Source organism: Periophthalmus magnuspinnatus, chromosome 9 (assembly GCF_009829125.3).
Source record: "Periophthalmus magnuspinnatus isolate fPerMag1 chromosome 9, fPerMag1.2.pri, whole genome shotgun sequence".
Taxonomy (NCBI): domain Eukaryota; kingdom Metazoa; phylum Chordata; class Actinopteri; order Gobiiformes; family Gobiidae; genus Periophthalmus; species Periophthalmus magnuspinnatus.
In genome coordinates this window covers 12,657,571-12,677,367 of record NC_047134.1, presented here as the reverse complement: position 1 = coordinate 12,677,367, position 19,797 = coordinate 12,657,571, and the positions used below count along the sequence as shown (strand labels likewise).

Sequence of the window (19,797 nt, the reverse complement as noted above, 5' to 3'; positions counted from 1 at the left end):
TAACTCTGCTAAAACTAAATAAGATTTACACGTGGCTTTACTTTTACTTGTAAATGTAAACATGTAAACATACCAATTGAAAAAAATATAAAAATAAAAACTGATATTAATTTTAATTATAATAAAATTTCATTAAGAACACTGACTTCGCATATTATGGCTAATAGCTCCACACTTTGGGATTTAGGTGCAGAGACTTTAATTTTCCTTATTTATGTGCATAGAAATCTTAAAGGCTACAACTGCTTAAATGTTCTGCAGAGATTTCACATTTACAGGATACAGTATGTTTAGGGTTTCTCAGTTTCTTTTAAGGTGTAAATAGCACTTTTAGAAAAACTATAGGCTACAATTTTACATCAAACTATGACAGGGCTGAGTACCGTTTGAGTTTTTTCTACCAGTACTTTTAACGATATCTGTTTTTTGCTACTGGTTGCTGAGCAGTTCTTTTTTCGATGCCTGTGTTTTCTGTAAGTGTAAATTAATGGCTAATAGTATTAATCCTTGAATTACATTTTAACTATGTTAATTCATCTTTTAAAACATAGTACTAGACAATACGCCATCCAGTTATAACTCAAAACAAATGTGCAGGCAAATGAACCAGAGCACATCTGATCCTCAGGTGGACTCACGCTGAAGTTTCACTTTTGTTTTCTTGTATACTTCGTACACTTTAGATGAGAGGCAGTGCTGTGGAGCACATGATTTTTGTTCACGCTTTTACTACGTCGTTACCTGAGCAGAGGAAGAGGACTGTGGCTTTACACGGACTTGCTTGGATACATCTTTATGCAGCGTCGCTGCTCCAAACTGGATATTTATTACACCACTTTTACTTTGGAATTACACTTTTACCACGAGCAAAGAGAAGTATGATTTTGGTTTGGTTGGAGTTTGGTTTTAACTTGACTGTGACTGGATTTATTATAACACATTTTGGCTTTGAGACCCTGTAAAGGCCCCGCACTGGAGACTTGATGTGCTTTCAAATGGATATGTTGCAAGTCTTTTTGGTCTGTGCTAAAATGTGAGAGCTGTTTGTCCCTTTCGTTTGTGCAGAGCACAGTCATGATCCATGAGCATCTGCTCTGATGATAAATCCGTGTGGTATTTGTTGGTCAATTGACACATTTAAAGCCAAGGAATTGAAAGTTGGCACCGAACAGTGTTTTGTTTTTTGTTTTTTTTTGGTTCCAGTACTTACCAAACCTTTTGGTTGGTTCCTACCTGGAACCGAGTTTCAGTATCCAGCCCTAACGACAACATACTAAGACAGGCCAATGTTATAATAATATCTACACCCACTGTTCTACAATAGAGACAAAATACTACACTACAACCTTTGCTTATCACAATGAACTTGCACAGGACTTTCTACACACAAACACACACAAAATATATTGAATTGAATTGATTATAGGCATAGTTATAACATTTAAAAGGCTGCAAATATGTAGATAATAGTGTGTCCTCTGCAAAGAACAAAATATCTATACACATGTTCTGAGATTCATGAGATTCTTGTATTTGTGAGGTCATTTTTCAGTTTTCTCTCATATGTTAATCCTCTTTTGTTGTTCATAATGTGCACGCTGATGTGCACGCTGAACAGAATCCTACTTTTAAAATATATATCACAAATTTCCCCAAAATGCAGCCCACAAACAATATATATATTTCTATTTTACAACAACTTAACTTAATGCTAACTTTGGCTCTTGTAGTTCATGCATTATGCACAAACAGAGGTATTTAAAGGGTCACCCAGAAAGTAGCACGATGCTTATTCAACTGGAAATGTTCAGTAAATGTTTACTTCTCCATATTCTGGGAAAAGAAAACAATGTGGAGTTCACTATAAAGTAGGTTGACAGACAGGAACACTACCGGAGAGATTTTGTGCTAAAACACTTGGGATTATACCATCAAAATCTGGGGACAGTTATAATTCCCAGCAATCTGAAGCAACATTTTAAAAGATAAGTGGGCAAATTACAGGCAGCATCCATCCACACCAAACTATTCCATTGTGTATCATCTTGTTTGTCAAATGAAAAGGATTGCAACTTGAAAGAGCGGAGTGGAACTTTGTTTGCGTGCCAATCGGTGTATGTGAGGTGTAATTTATCGACATCAAAGAGGAGAAGAGAAAACCCCAACTCCGCGCTGTGTCCCACATTGTTACCGTGGCAGCAGGAGGAGGGCTCAAACTCTCACTCATCTTAATTGGATGTAATAGCTGGAGGGAAGAGGCTTTCTCTGGCCTCGGGGATGGCACAGCGGAGAGACAGGAGGGATGTTTAGAGAGGACTCAAATGCTAAGTGTCTATGGGACAGTGTGGGTTGGGAGTAAGTCAGCCAACTGAAATGACTCTATTAAAGCTGTGGTACCTGACTTTCAAACCGTGAAAGGGGGAAGTTGGTATTTGAGCTGATACTAACTGCTCTAACCTGTCCCTAGCGCTCACAGACCCTTCGGCACATTGCTAATTGCTAGACACATGCATGGATTTTGCACGTGCACAGTCAAACGTCATACGTTTACAGCATTCTCACATCAGAATCTTTTGGTAGAAACAATAAAAAATACAAATCTTTAAATGCCATTGAGGGTATAGCTTATATATTTATATTCTAATCTTCAAATCCCCAAAACAACCACTGTGGATTCATGATTTTTGCATTTGAAGATGTAATAAGGGATAAATACTTGGCATACACTCTAGATTTTCTTTCTGAAATGTCTAATCAACATGTGAATAACAGCAACGAGAAATAAAATCAATGTTTTCAAATGCAGTTCTGACCAAAGCCACTTCAAACAGATAAATAGCTCATTGATAACACAGGGCAGGAGGACACAGGCTGAGCAGAGCACTGTCACAAACCCATGGTCACAGAGAGGTGCATTGTGGGAACAGTGGAGAGCTCAGAGTGGGACTTATGACCGTTGTGCTATAAACGGCTTTATTTACTACAGAATAACAGCTTCGGCTACTGACAATTTCTCATAAAAATTGTATAATTACACTTTAGGACAAGATCGCGTTCAAATATATTAACACTTAACACTGATTGAACATTATGAAGAAAAGTACAAATACGTCACAGTACCATAAAAGTACTCTGGGTTTTACGGGTTTTTTCATCATTACTACTGCAGATACCTTGGTGTATTGTACCGAAAGATCCGTAATCCAGTGCATTCATTGTGGTTAGAAAAAGAAGGGAGCTAATTATGGCATTCATTATTGTGGGATAGCTAATTAGCACAGCATGGAAATTGATTATGCTCAATGATCATGACCTTAGAAAAACAATCCAGCTGTTTAAACATTTATTTGTGTATAATACTTGCTTTTCCTTGTTAAAATCTCCCAAATTTCTGACACGTTTGACTCCTTCTGCTATACTGTGTTCAGGCCCTTTCCTTTAGCTTCATATGAGATGCAAACACCATATCAGGAAATGTACTTTTAATCTCCAAGGGAACATAAAGCAGGCATTTTAATCTCAGTTTTTCATTTCCAACTGCACTTTAGTTCGGTCCAACCTACAGCAGACTCAGCACGCTGTCAGTGGCCATAATTGACACAGCGTGGTCACTGTGTGGTTCAGAGCTTTACCCAGACCAATAATCAGCTCAAATACTTCTGGATGCCAAAAAGAAAAAGAAAAAATAACGTACCAGACCACAAGGAAAGCCACTGACCCTCAAGACTCTCAAAAGTTCACTGTTGACTTCCATTTTTATTATAAAGAACTCTTTGTTTTATGTCTTAACTCGAGTTATTAAAGCAAGTGTGAGATTTGACAGATCACTTAGAGCTAATGCCTTTAATGAAACAAGCACACTGCGAATGACTGGGAATACAATCAGTGTTATTCAGATAACCTACGGCAGGCACCAGGGGACAAATGCAAACTCCACTTTGTTTACCTCTCAAACACCCACACCTCTCAAGCACTCACTTTACACGCACAAACGGGGTGATACTTAGCACTTAATTTCTTTATGTCACCTATACTATAGTTATTCGTATCCTGGAACATTAAGGAATTCTCTGGATGTACAGTCTGGTCAAATATCAGTTCATTTAGGCCTGTCACAATAACATATTTTGAAGTTAGATATATTGCTGAAGTAAATATAGATGATAAAAAATAATACTGAAGCCAAATTATCCCCAAAAAGTATGCTAAATGTACAAAATTGTTGAAAAAAATATGAACCGCAATGAATAAATAACAGAATTCAGCACTTAAGTTGGCATAAAAGTTCATAATTCAAACCTTGACGTCTTAAATCTCATTGTGGTACCTAAAAATAACTACAAATTTCCCACTAGTACAAAGAAAAGTGACCCCCAAACATGACTGTTTCATCTGTCATATTGAACGATAACTCGATATCGTGTTTACGGTGACAGGACTAAGTAGATTTTACGACAAAGTCATGTCTTTTTACACATAAACCGCCCTGTTTGGTTTCATACAGACAGACCATGTGCTTCTGTTATTGGCTAAACCACCTGTCGTTAGAACTGGACGACGGCCCAGACTACATATCTTTGTATAGTATGGCCTGTGGTCTTCTCTGGACAGGCCAGTTATAGCAGAGTACAGTGAGTAAACCAGATTTACTTCTCAGAGATGTATTCCCAGTGGAGTCTGACATTCCAGATAAGAGCATCAGGCCTCCTCAGAGAGACAAAAGAACAGCGTGCATCTGGGACGAGGTTAAACAAAAACAGAAAAGGCCTCTGGTAGAATTTCTCTTTTGTGTAAAGGTCTCTGTTCTTGTTAGTGTCGGCCTGTCCTTCTTTCTCTTGCCACTATCGTTCTCATTACGGTACATCCACTCTCACTCACTCTAAGCCCCTGCACAGCGGAGCACAAGGGGGCTTTGGGCGCGGGATAAGATCAATACTCCTCCTCATCATCACAGGCCAGGACAGAAATAATGCACTAAGTCGGGGCTACGGGCTTCACGGAGCCGGGCAGGGGGACCTCACACTGGAGCTATGTGGAGAAAGTGGTGCAGACGTCAGCTGTGGTCACTGGAGAGTAGAAAGTTTGATTGAATAAGGTCATCGATGGGATAATGTATGAATGAGATCGATTTTCAAACTAAGGAAAAGGCTCAATATTACATTAATAATAGACCATAGAAAGGAATATAACTGTGTGGCCCTAGACGAGTCCTGATTAAGATCGAGATGTTTTTTCCTCTTCTCTCTGTACTCACAATGTGAACCCATTTTCATTCTTTTCTTTTAAATTTCAATGCCTGATGGATCACATTGAGCATCCATAATGAGTCTCCAAATAACACATCTTTACAGACAGTTCAATTCATCGTTTCATGCTCAGCAAACCTAAAATCAATGGAAAGGGGATAAGGAATGTGTTGTTCTTCTAAAGGTGGGCCCGAGGACTGTGTATCTGAGATGAATAGTTAATATCCAAAGAGTCAATGAACATGCAAGACACACAGGACTTGTGCATAAGCCCTGAATGTTTAAACACAGCCGGAGGTAAACAAAATAAAACCCCAGCACTGATCAGGTCTTTGGCTAATGGAGACACTTCAGACTAAAAAACAAACAGCAACTGCTACAGCGACACTGACATGATGTTACGATACACTGTGTGAGAACCAAATATATTTTAGCAACTTCTTTCTTTGTTGAACCGACACTACCTGCACAGTTAATATGAAATACACCTTTGATGATTGTTTTTGTGATGAATTTATCAAATATACTGCGTGAAAACTCAAAATGAATGTTAGCATTGTCATAAAATATACCAAAGCATCCTGTATCACCATATTTAGCATCACTTTTTTGATATGTTAGCACCTCTACATTAAAGGTTAAGGTGTACTTTATTGTCGCTGCAGGGGTGTCCAAACTTTTTGCAATGAGGGCCAGATTTGGTGAGGTGAAAAGGTGCGGGGGCCGACCATTCACCCTGATCTTTCTTTGAACCATTAATATTAAATGCAAATGAACTTTTTTTTTTTTTTTTTTACTTTTTATTGCAACTGGCTTTCACCTTTCAAAAACAAAATGAATTATACACAGATTATAAATATGAAAAAGTGAACATTTAATCTGTGGTTTTGATTATCACAATAAAATTAATTCACTGAGATTTTCAAATTTATTCACCAAACAATCTGAGACTGGACTGAAACTGAGATCTGGACTGTAGTAAATAGGCCTGGTCTGGCTCAAAGATGGTGGTTTGGATGAGCAAAACGCCACGCAGGTGAGTCAGTCTTGTCCTCGCACAGTTCTTGTTAAAGTTCATAACCGAGAACTAAACAAACTCAGCATTTTCTTAGCAAATGTTCAAATTTCTTTAAACCTGTCTTTATCCAATTGCCGTTAAAAGTCAGCAAGAGCGCGACCTCGGAGCATGGTCCAGTTCTGCTGCTTGTAAATGTGTATTTTACGTTGGTCAACAGTGCAATGGGCCACACATAATTATTTTTATTCCAGAGGCCAGTGGAAATTTGTACACGGGCCGCAATTGGTCCCCGGGCCGGACTTTGGGTATGCTTGTTGTAGAGAGATTTGTCCTCTGCATTTGACCCATCCTTGAATGCTGCAGGCTTGATCAGGACTTACCTTAGGATTTTTCTTTTTTTTTAACCTATGTTGCATGATTTGGATACCACATGTCGTATTTTCCTGTCCCTACAGATAAATACAGAAACAGGAAATGACTTAAAATGATCTTATTGCTTCATAACTCGCTCTTTCTGGCATTCACTCCTCCAAAATGTCAATTATACCTGCATCATCTCCTGTATCATCCACCACAACACTAGAAAAAGTGAACCACAACATACATCAGACATTTTTTAAATAGCACCTCTATAATTATTGGTTTGCTTCTAAATCCTGCGTTTCGACTGACACCTCCTCGCATCGGACAGCAAAGTTAGCTTTTACCTGTCACGACAACCCACCACCCCCTCGTCACATGCGCGCTCATTACAGATGCCCTACTTTACTCCAGAGCCGGGAGAGCCGAGCTACAGCCTCGTTACAAAGTTGGACACCTCCCATGTTTTGTCCTCCCTCTCCCTGGCACAATCCCGCACTTTCGCTCTACTATCCCAGAAGAAGCATGAAAAAAGATCAATCAAACATGAATCTCATCTGCATCTCTGAAACCGCTGAAGAGGAAGCATGGGAATGGGAATGTTACTACACGTTAGCATGCGGGCTATGAAAAACAGGCAGGAACGGGGGGAGAAAGAGCATTCTATTTGCAAAAAAGTGTGCCAGTAATTTATGTTTTATGAATATTTATCAGCACATGAAGGCTCTGCTGTGACCCTGTTTGTTAAATGTTTAGTTCATTAGCTCTCTTGTTGCCGGGATGTTTTCCATGTGGTATTATGGATGAAAGGAAGAATATACGACACAAGTGCAGCCTGACGAAGCAACCCACTCGCTCAAAATAAAATTCAAAAACTGGTACGGCTCATGGGCTCATTGGAATAGTGACTTCTGCATTGTGAAAGAGAGAAAACTCACTCCAGGCTTTTGGCTGGCAGAATCTACAGTCACATCTTTGAATTGTGTCATTGCAGACTTATCTGAAGGATCAAAACAGACTTAACTTGAGTATTTTGGGGCAGAATGAGCGACTGAAAAGATAGATAAAATGTGTCAAAGAGCTGCCAAAAACCTCCAAATGAACTCGTACACTCAACCGGGAATAATTGAGATTTAAAAAGTGACTTGGGTATTTAGTGAAGTGTGACTGATTGCAGCTATATTCACTGAAAACACAAATAAACTTGAGCAAATACATATGCAAACATGTTGTATACTGCGCTGTTATACTTTAGATTCATTTATTTCTTTTGAATTGCAGCAGCTCAGTGCCACAAACAGATGGAACTGGCCCAATCTTTGAATATATGGTGTTTTACAATGGTAATATATGTTTTTCTCTTTGAATCTGATCATTTTTTGCACAGAACAAACCAAACAAATGATCAACTATTAACGCATCATCAACAAAATCCAAAATAAATGAACTTTTATGCATTTATGAGTCATTTGTTGCCAAACATGAGTGCACAATGGACACAGTTGGTATGTTTCTACAGTTTATATGTAAATGTATTTGGCTGTAGGTTATATCCACGTTGTACATCTAAACTGATCACAAATGTCACAGAAAAACAGCTACCAACATCTTTGCACTGTTGCCGAACTGAATAAATGAATAAGAAACAACAGAAACCAACTCCACGAGTCCATTCAGGAGGCTATGATATGTGGAAACGCATAAAGGTAAGAATATTGTACAAGCATCGAAATCATTTATGAGGAAAAACTCAGGCGATGATTCTATTCCCACTACGCCAGTGTCAGAAGTGCAGCAGCCATCTTTGAAACATGTTATAATTAGAGCTTGTGTTGAAGTCTGGTGAGAAAACAAAAAAAGCAGGAGTGAGAAATCCTCCATGGGTGCACTGAACCTGGCTAAAAATACACTTTAAATGTTCCGCATGCTAATTTAACTTGTCAGACAATCCACCGTGTCAAACAAAAGTGCTTTTCAAACACACGTAGCCACTGCATCGCGCTAAAATAAATGATGTCGTTCCTTCGCATTCTACCTGCAGAGAACATCTGAAGATCACACCTTTTAATATTTCATAACCCCCAAACACTGGTGAATAATACAGAGAGTTTGCAGCCAGAATAAGAGAGAAGTTAAATGGAGAAAGATGTGAAATACTGCTGCCACGATATTACAATTACCAACAGATTTTATTATTAAAACGAAAGCTTGATACTCACATTTTTTACTTCAGCAGGGAATACGACAATGATTTATTTAATATTACCAAGTAGCAATCCTAAAACTGTTCAGAAAAGGTCAAATTCTGTCATATTTATCCCAGATTCTAGCTTTGATACTAATTGTTTAATGTCAGATGCCCTTCCTTAGCCTCCCGTTTAGCCAGCAATGAGACTGACACAAACAATAGACTTACGTAACCTTTTCGCAGACACAAAAGCTTATGTGAAGTTTCCAAAAACCCTGTCTGCAACTGTTCTGTCTGTGATTTTACTCTGATCTTTTTCTGTCTTTAAGCTCGAAACTTTAACAGCAATCCCCCATAGCTTCCAAAACACAGCTTTGATTCAGCTCTGAGTGTGATGCTACTGTAAATAGACTGTAGCAGAGCATATGCCCGACGAGCTACAAACGACTTTTTGGTTTCTGTGTTTCAGAGCTGAAGTGGAGCCAGTGGGCATCACTTTTGCCACTAGCGCTCATTAACACAACATCTCGAGGCTTCCTCACACGCTGCCTCTCAACATCTGAGTGCCTTTGTGCTCGTCTCTCTGCAGCAGCTTCTCTTCTTACTGCGCGTTACGGCAGATTTACCAAAGTTTAGCCACTTGAGTTAAACAATGTTCCCCACCTGACCTGTGCGGACGTATTACTCCACGTTACAGCCGCATTAAGGCCTTGACCTTCAGCTGAATAGTTATTCATGACTTTTCTTTGAATGTTGGACTCAAGTGTGCTGTCCATTGAACTTCACAAGAGGATTTTTCATCTCAGCTAACAGGCCGCTTGCTCTTTATCCTGTCATCCTTTTCCTGCCGTTTAGAAGTAGACACTTCAAGAGACAAGATTTGTGCTGGAGATGTCTCCTCCAAAACCCTTCACCTCACTTATCTTTCGTCGACTTTTGTTCATCAGCGGGGCAGCAGTAATTTGAAAAAATCCACACCCAGAGGCACCAACTTATTTTATTAAACTAGAAGTAGATGTGCTGTGTTAACATGCAGGGTTAATGATCAGCGTATCACTTTCAGAAGAACAGCTAAAGCAAACTCAAGGCCCCCGGGCTAAATGCGGCCCCCCCACGTCATTTTATGTGGTCCACAAGATAAATTAAAAGGTTTGACTGTTTTAAAATGTCGGTTTATCAAGAGATAGTTACACAGCCACATGGAAATGTATATGTAATATTTGTAACTCGAACAGTTAATGAACAAGTTAAAAAAGTAGTTTATTTACATGTGGCCCTTTGAGAGTGACCATTTTGCTGTTGTGGCCCTCAGTGAAAATGTGTTTGACGTCCCTGACCTAAAGGAAGGATTAGCTAATATAGTTAACATATAGAGACTCGCTTGTGTCGCAACGGTGTCGTCCCGTCCCACTTCAATTATTTCCCACATAATAATTTTTAGTCCCGGGTGCTTTTCTCAAGAGGAAATATCAGTAGGTGTAGTGAAAACTTAACATCAGAGGTCAACAGGGAATAACAGTCAAGCGATTTCAATAAAAGTGAAAGGAAACAGATAAACAGCCACAGCCAAGGTCTGGAGAACATGTTTGAATACTCAACAACCTTCATGGACAAAATCCCACCAGGGTCACTACAACTGTTCAAAATGTGTCAAACGAAAATATCTACGGTATTAAGTACAGAATTACAGCGGTGAAGTCAAATACTGCTTGCCACGGAGTGCATCTCGACTCAAACCAAGGCCGGAGTGATTAATATGCGATTCTCCACACAGTAACACGTGAAAGAAGCCGCACTTAAGATGGTTATTTGTTCAGATTTCAATTTGTGAAAGATTATCAGCGCAGTTTAATTAACCCTCCCTCTCTGGCCCTGGTGTACGCTCTGATATTGACCATCTTCAGAGTATGTCCAGAATAATAACAGGACGTGTACAGTTCCTGGTGCTCGCTGGAGGAAGAGCATAAGCCACCTGCACCATGTGATCCCACAAAAAGAGACCGGGCTTATTCCAAATGCCAAACAGTTTGAGCGCTCCACAGAGAGGTATTATCAGACCAAAGCAGCACTCATTGCCTAACTCCTCCATCTCTTTTGACTAAAGCAGGATTAACTTCAGAGTACAGCCACAGAGATGTGTTACTTTGAAATATTTACATTTGAAATATACATCTCAGATCTCGACGTATGAAGCCAAAGCTTATCTAAAACATGGATGGTTTTGTTCATTTTCTGTCAAAAGAAATCCAAAGTAATGTATTTTATCACGTACAGTTTTACTTTGTGCAGTGTAAGAAATGAACTAAGGGCAGTAGTACAGAGAGGGAAATACTACAAACTGGACAGGGATTATGACATGATATTTTAATCCAAGTACAGACTACTACTACTGCTACTGCTACTACTACTACTACTACTACTACTACTACTACTACTACTACTACTACAGAGAGGGAAATATTGCAAACATGGACATGGACAGGAATTATAACATGATGTTTTAACTCAAGTACTACTACTACTAATACTATTACTATTACTACTACTACTACTACTACTAGTAGTAGTAGTAGTAGTACTACTACTACTACTACTAGTAGTAGTACTACTACTACTACTACTACAGAGAGGGAAATACTGCAAACATGGACAGGAATTATGACATGATATTTTAACTCAAGTACAGATTACTACTACTACTACTACTACTACCACCACTACTGCTACTACCACTACTACTACTACTACTACTGCTACTACTACTCCTACTACTACTACCGCTACTGCTACTACTACTGCTACTACTACTCCTACTACTACTACTACTACTACTACTCCTACCACTACTACTCCTACTACTACCACTACTACTATTACCACTACTACTACTACCACTACTACTACCACTACCACTACTACTACTACCACTACCACTACCACTACTACTACTACTACTACTACTACTGCTACTCCTGTATAACTAATGTTGCAGGTGAATGTGACTGCACCAATTACATCAAACAAATATATGAATTCAGTACAAAACCAGTGTTCAAATCAATGTGTAACTTTATTACACAGTATTCAAACAAATATATGTGTATTCAGTGTTTTGATATATACATGTGATGCACCTAAGAAACTTCATTACTTGATATATCCTTCAGTATCGAGCAGGTTTTTAAATTACTGTGGTATTAAAACTTACATTGAGTATTTCCTTTAGATTCTATTGGATTTATTGACTAAACAGGAAGTGACACGAAAGTGACAAAAGCTCAAAACTTTATCCCAAACTGCACTTAAGAGACCAAAAGTACACAGCAGCTTATGTAAAAAAGAAATTTATAGAGAAAATTGCTTTTTATGTAAAAAGCAATTTGTTTTTAGGTTAAAAAACAGAGGTGAGCGAAAAATTCATATCAGATCAGGATTTCGATTTTATCACAATTCATGTAAACATTGTATCTTTAATATCACCTTGAAGAAGTAACTGAAAACATGAGCTTCTTCTGAAATTTCCTTTTTGTTGGTTAAATCATGATGTCACTCAGTCGGGGCATTGCAGAGCCTCACCAACAGGGGGCGCAGGTGCAAAATATGTGCATGGAGCTGCATGCAACGAGTGAATCAATGACAATTTTACCCAAAAATCACATGAAATGGGATCATGTTTCGATTTTTAGCCCTAGATTAAAATCATAATTAAAACTAAATAACTACAGTCACGTTGAAAAGGGAAGCGAGTTAAAGCGGACGTTTTATTAATGAATTTGCCCTTAAATGATTTTGTCGCGAGTGAGTTACATCTTTGAGAAACAAAGCGTTGTATTGAGCAGACGCTGTGACTCTGTGCACAATGGTGCGTTCAAGGCCGTTCCAAACACCTCAAGTTTGGAGAATAAACATGAAACGTGTCACTCACAAGAGACTGCACACTTTTCTCTGCTCTCTTTCTCACAAATTTAAGCAGCAGGATTCTGGTCGGGCTCCCAAAAGGTGCGTGTGTGTGTCTGTGTGCGCGTTTGTGTGTGTGTAATTACACTGTACAAGTTAACAAGAACCCAAGGATGTGTCTTTTTATTTCCATTTACAAGCAGGCGCCAACAAGCAGAACTGGGGCCGATAATGAAGGCAATAAAACATATTTGTCCGTCCGAGATTGGAGGATTCATAAATTTGATAATCTAGTTCGTATTTATGTTACGTAAAGCCTGCAGCGACTATGGGCCGTAGGCAACGCACAACCTCAGCAGCTCTATAAACACGAAAAGAGACGTTCATTCTTTCACTACGGGGACATTTTTAAAGTCTATGTCCTTATATCATCGGCATGACATGGACAGGATGGAAAAGTAGAAAGAAAATATAGTATATACACGATAAATGCTGATATTGAAACTAATTTATGCCACTGACGCAATAACTACAACACAATTTAAACCACAAAAACTATTCTAAGTGTACAATATTGCTGTAAATGCATGAGCTGCAATAAATAAACAGACTTGTCTGTAATGAGTCGTTATTCATTGGAAGTTATTCGTTCAACCTTCTACGGATTAAATCGTACCGTATAGTCAAAAAATAACCAAAAATGTCCCACTACTGTGAAGAAAAAGTACATTTGATACGCACTGACTAAGTTGCTATAGTATAGGTACCTTATTTGGACATTGTTTCTTTCTTTTATGGTAAATTGGTAGCTTTTTTTTTTTTTTTTTTTTTTGGGCGAAGAAACAAAGCAAGAAAAGGCTATTTATATTGTAGAACCGAATACATACAGATTCTACAATGACCTTTGCACATGGGATAAAACAGCCTCACATCAAAACCTCATGTCTAACTCTGATTTAACACACAAAGAAGAATTTCAAACAACGCCGTGTTGTCAAGACATGTGCGAGATCAAGCGCTTCCCCATCTGTTTTTTTTACACCTAGCATCACCTTGGCAAACAAATGTAGCTTTTACTTTCAAGCCAAACCTTAAGTCTATAAACCTTAACCAATATGTTAGAGAGATTCACTAACTAATCCAATTTGTGCCTTCACACCTATTAACTCTGACACTGCTGAATTACTCCAGATCAGCGTGCGGTCTTAATAATGTTGAAACAAGGAAAGAAGAGCTGTTCTGTCCGCTCACACTCAGCAAGAACTGACACTACAAAGAAACCTCCTTATAATCATTTTACTGATCAGAGGGGGGCCCGGCTGGCACCTTCCTGGGCGGACTCTGGCAGTACCACCTCGCTTAGAAGATCACCGCTTGAGCCAGTCGCCGTGCTGTTTAAGTACCACGGGTCAAAAGACAAAAATGAACTTAAAACATGGTGCATTTCATTGTGCAAACTGTATTTTACTGAGATAGGATCGCTACTGCTGGGTTTCCGAAGACATGACAACATTCTATAAACCAGTGCTATTTAATAAAGATGGTGGCAGCTAAAACAAATACTGATAAAATGCAGTTTTCTGTTGCTAAATAGTGAGTACTTGGATCTGGTCAGTTGGTAAATGGTAAGTGGTCACATTTTTATACAGCGTTTTTCCACCTTCAAGGCATTCAAAGCGATTTACTTCAAGGAAACATTAGTACACCAGTGTACGCAGACACTGGGAGCGAGGTGGGTTATGTGTCTTGCTCAAAAACACAACTACAGGATTAATCTGTGGGAGCTGGAATCGCACCGCCAACCTGTGGGTCAGAGGATATGACCGCTCTACCAACGATGTTTATGTCAAGAGTGGGATTTGAACCGCCAACCTTGAGATCAGTAGACAAACACTATACCAACATGGCACTACCCCCACTTACAGCAAAAGACAAAATTTAAATCTGTCAACTGGACAAATCGTTGTAGGGGCGAAGACGTTTGGCTGCTCATCCAAGCCTTAATAATCCCGTTCAACCTGTAATGACCACCTATTGTTCTCTTTGTTACCTGTTTGCTTTGGGTTTGTTTTAGATCGGTGAGAAATTATGCCTCAGACCCCCATCCCATGTTTAAGACTTCGATGAGCAGCAAAACGTCTTCACGCCTACAACGATTTATCCAGTTGACAGATTTAAATTTCGTCTTTTGCTGCGGATCAAACCTGGACGACTGAGGGATTACACAGACACCCACAGTTATAGAAATTCAGATCAGATTCAACATTTGTGCATTTACCTTTTGGATATTTTATGATCAAGTACAATGCAATCAACAGGGAAGTGTGTCTCTTGCCTCCTATTTGGAAGTATGACATCATTACAATCGGAAAAATCGGAAAGCGACCAATAGCTGAAAGGACAAGTCGGAATTCTATGGGGGAATTTGCTGTTTAAATGTCAGATTTGATTACGTTGTTTTGGCTAATGATTCTGTAACTGTTGGATTAACATGGCAATTTAGTGTATCCTATTTTTAACGAGTAACGATAAGGATTGTGGAGCGTAAGTTTGGATATTTCAAAAACAGCGTATCTCCCATTGTCATACTGGCTGGACATCCATCTGAAAAAATGACATTATCAAATTCTAGGAAGTGAGCACAGCCTATCGGGATGTCCTTGCGTCCTTGTGTCCCCGTGTAGACCTATCTCGTTGTCATTGAGGAAAAATATTACACCAAGAGTATTTTTTTGTAATACAATTTGACTTGTACAACACTTTGCAACAGGTGGTCAAAGGGTTATTAAAAGTACGGCACTGCACTTTTAAGGAGTTCTTAGGTGTCCCATTGGTGCCCTTCCAATACGTCAGTGGTGAAATGTGGGCAGGACACAGCAAAGACATGGCGCTATGTTCATTAACTTGTCAAAGCAGGAGACAAATGAGCTCTCCACCTCAGATTAATGGCATTAAAGAACATCTGCACTGACAATGGATGGCCCTATAAAGTTTGCAGACAGTCATAACAATAACATCACTGACGACACATTAGAGACCACTGAGCAGATTTCCAACTGGTATCCCATGGTGCATTGCTTCGTGCGTTGGTTGACCAGCGAGATTTCTGAGGTTACTGTGACGGCTGATCCGACAGGCGCGACTCCTGTCTGCCAATTTAACACGGTGCTGATTTTAATGAACATCCTTTAATAAGAAAAAGCTTTAAATAACATTCACACTCTGCATTCACATTCTAAAACACACGTGTCAAACTCAAGGTCCGTGGGCCAAATGTGGTCCGCCATGTCATTTTATGTGGCCCGCAAAAAGGTAAATTAAAAGGTATGACTCTCTTAAAATATGAGTTTATCAGGAGATACACAGTTACACAGTCATTTTTTTCATATCTATGCAAATCCATATGCAATATTGGTAACTTGAATAAGTAATAAATATAGAAACGGTGAATTAACAAGATTAAAAAGCAGTTGCATATTTTTTACATTACATTTGGTTACATTTAGTTACATTTATACTGTCTTACGGTTACATCTGGCAACCATTTTGTTGATGTGGCCCTCTGTGAAAATGAGTTTGACATCCCTGAAGTTCAAATGGAAAGTGAAATAAAAATAATTATCCATTCTGAATTTGTTATATTTAAATTAAGACTAAAAAACAAAGTGTCGTTTTAAATGGGAAAGATAGTAGCACTGAAATTTAAGACATACCATTGTACATTTTTGTATGACCACCAAGGATGCGACAATAATAATAACAATAATATCATTTATCATGATAAAAAGGGTTGACAATAATCGTTAGTGGGACATTTTATATAATTGTCATAATCGCCAACAAAGATAATCGCCATTATATCACCAGAATGTGCAGAAAAAAACTATTTATCCACAGGAGAGTCAATGAGATTGGCAAAGGGGTCTGTTGTTTGGGGCCCCAGGGTCTTAGGAGCCCAGAATTGGACCCATCCATCCATTTTCGCTGAGCCAGCAGTCTAAGCAGGGACTCCCAGACTTCCCTCACCCCAGACACGTGGGGGTACAGGGTAACAGGGGTATGTTGTTCAGGGCTCTAGGATCTGGGTCGCGGGGGTAGCAGTCTAAGCACTTCCCTCACCCCAGACATGTCCTCCAGCTCGTCAGAATTCAGAATTGGACTGTCTTCCTATTAATTTGTATTTCAGGGGGGGGGCATGCGAAGCTTATTGTCCCAGTTGACTGCCCTGCTCATCCATAATATCCTCTGTTAAAGTTATAATTATTCATATCCATAACAACTTGAATCATTATCGTGATATAATCGTTAATCACAATCATTTTGTCCATGATAATCCTCATGCAAAATCTCAATATCATCCCAGGTCTAATGACCACAGTGTTTTATTGAGACTACTGTAACCTCCTTTCATTTTGGAGATTGAATATGGTTTATTTCCATCCAGGGACTAATATAAACCTTCAATCTATACTTCAAGCAAGTTTGAGGTTGGCTGTGGCACTGACTTTGTACAATGTAAAAGTGAAATATTGAAGATTATATGTCAGTATGTCATGAAAAGCTTGTACTAATGGTTTCTTAATGCATTTATATTGTTTCACCTGCAATTGTCTCATTTACTTCAATTTTAGAGTGACACCCAATACACAAATGATACACAAAGTTGCCCTGCCACTGAGTGTGTGGTGTTCTCACTATGAAGAGAATGTAATTACCATTTTTCCACTTTGTTATGCCCTTCTGTCCAATCTGTTATATATTAGTATGAATGTGGCAAATCAACTGCACAGCCATTACGGAAATAGTAGCATTTCTAACTCTGCATGATCATCTAAATTGAGCGAAAATCAGAAAAATCAGAGTCGGTATCTAAACTAATCACCATTCATCACCAGCAGACGATAACAGAGGATTTCCAGATGGCTGTCCATTTGGCTAAAAGGCACAAACTGTTCCACTATTATGGCAAAGACGAAGATTTACAACAACTCATTAAAACAAGCTAACTCTTCCATAAAGGGACCGATGGTAGTGGCAAACAATGTGTGCGTGTCCGTACCAGTAGCCAGCCCGCGGAAGTGATGCATGACACAGTGACTTGGAACAATGCTTTGGCTTTTTACCTGAAGTTTCTTGCTCATCAATTTGTTTTACAGAACAAAGCTAAACCCAGTGACACCCTGTCCTATCCTATATATCATCCATAGCGTGTTTGCGTGCACCTGCTTCGAGCACAGGGAAGAAAGGTGACGTGCGGATGGTATTTGAAGACTCACGCGAGAAACTCAGAGCATTGATCAATCTTGAGATGTTTGCTACGAGATTAACTGTTCACGCAAGGGCATTCAACTAATAAGACGAGGATATGTTTGTTATACTACTAAGCATGAAAAGTCAATGTGGATGACTCAAACTTAGTATTTGTGTCAGATCTAATTTTAAAATATCACTTTTTATAATCCCGTGGTGAATCTTAAGACAAAACAACCAATGACAGAGCGACTCCCTGCCTCGCTGTGCACTCATTACAGCAGTCGGGTGGGAGTATAATGCCTTGTAAGAGCAGACACTGGGAGGCTTAAGGGGGGAGGCCCTCTGAAACCCCAGCTTAAAGCACACTACATGCTCTGAGAGACTGGGGCATGTCACCCAATGAATCCAGACAGGAGAGTTGGCATGACCCACTTCCACATAGCTTCCTATTTTTGCTATTGAAACCACACACATATACTGCTGGTACTAGTGTTATTAGCTATTCCCATCACCAGAAAGGCCAAAGGTGACATACGTGGGATTATATGAATGCAAGTCCTTGTTGGTTGTCCTTTTTGGTCAATCAATAGATTTACAATGTGCTTCTGACCTTCTTAGGATGACATTTGGTCAATAACAGTGCCCAGCTTTGGTTAAGTATAGGGCTTTCCCAGACACTGTAGTCTACTCTTGCCTTCAATGTAAAAACCTCATTTTAGAGCTCTTTTCTTGCAAGGGGAGACACATTACCAGGACAAATAGGTTATTTTATCCCGTGGCAGAATCACCGAGCAGCACAGAGCAAAGAGCCAGGGATGATCAGAATAGTGAAGGAGTCCGGTGCGCACTTATCTCTCCTCTATAAGCCTTTCTCAAACGATGTAGCCATGCTTATCAGGGGCTATTAAAAACGCCATTATCCACTCAAACAAGTGTTACACACGCAAATAAACCAATTAACTCTTGGCTCGTGTACAAGAGGAGTTGTCTAAATAGAAATCCATTAGGAGGCTGCGTGGTTTGATCACGAGCTCTGCACCTTTCACAGACATGAGGCTTTTATGTTGTCAGCGCGGTGGAGTCCGGATAATTGACTAGTTGCACTGAACATTATAAACAGCAGCGAGCAAACGGACGTGTTATGACAGTGGATGATGGGATGTAGTCTGTCACTCACCTCTCACATGCTGCGGGACAGCGGTGCCCAAACACAGCGCCAAGGAAAGGAGAAGTGGTCCCATCCTCTCTGCGTGTCGCTCAACAACAACAAACCCGTGTGACAGCCGGACTTCCAAGGTTAAAGACACGACCGAAAATCACCAAGCAAAAGCCAAAAGTTCTCCTTCGTCCGTGATGTCTGAGCAGTAATTGTGGCCGCTGAATCCGTCCTGTAAATGGAGTTATAAAGGTGAGGTCCTCTCCGCTGACCAAGAGCGCGCATTCAACTTTGCGTTCTCGCTGGGGTGAGGTGTGGAACAAGTGGACCGGACGCGGCAGGTCCTCGTTCCTGGTCCTGTCTGCTGGATTCCCGTCTCCTACCGCAGTGGTGCGATGTAGTGGAGACAGCGACGTGCGCGCTCAGCTCCCGGACAATAAAGACAAGCGCACAGACGTAACACTGCACCTCCTGAAAGCACCTTCAAAATAATGCACAGGAGCGCACAGCTTCCGCTCCACAGAGGCTCAGTAAATTCAACGAGCATGATATGGAATCAATCTGTCCTAAATCCAAATGTAACTTACACACGCCTGGTCTTATGGATTTTATCACTATTCATAAAAATGAGCATGGTATTCAGCATGGTATGCTGGCAATAACAGCATAGGCTAAGCCA

At 39.7% G+C, this 19,797-nt stretch overlaps 1 protein-coding gene across 3 annotated transcripts in view; it reads right to left on the bottom strand.

The window, feature by feature from the left end:
• Positions 1-19,556, bottom strand: part of LOC117376542 (EGF-like repeat and discoidin I-like domain-containing protein 3) — a 119,308-nt gene extending 99,752 nt beyond the window's left edge. For 2 of the 3 annotated variants that reach the window (XM_033973049.2, XM_033973050.2), the window contains exon 1: positions 19,140-19,538. In XM_033973049.2, the coding sequence (XP_033828940.1) occupies positions 19,140-19,203 (64 nt within the window). In that variant the 5' untranslated portion in view covers positions 19,204-19,538. Of the gene's footprint in view, positions 1-19,139 lie in introns of all 3 variants that reach the window. The other variant, XM_033973048.2, reaches the window with a different exon arrangement.
• Positions 19,557-19,797: the final 241 nt, after the last annotated feature.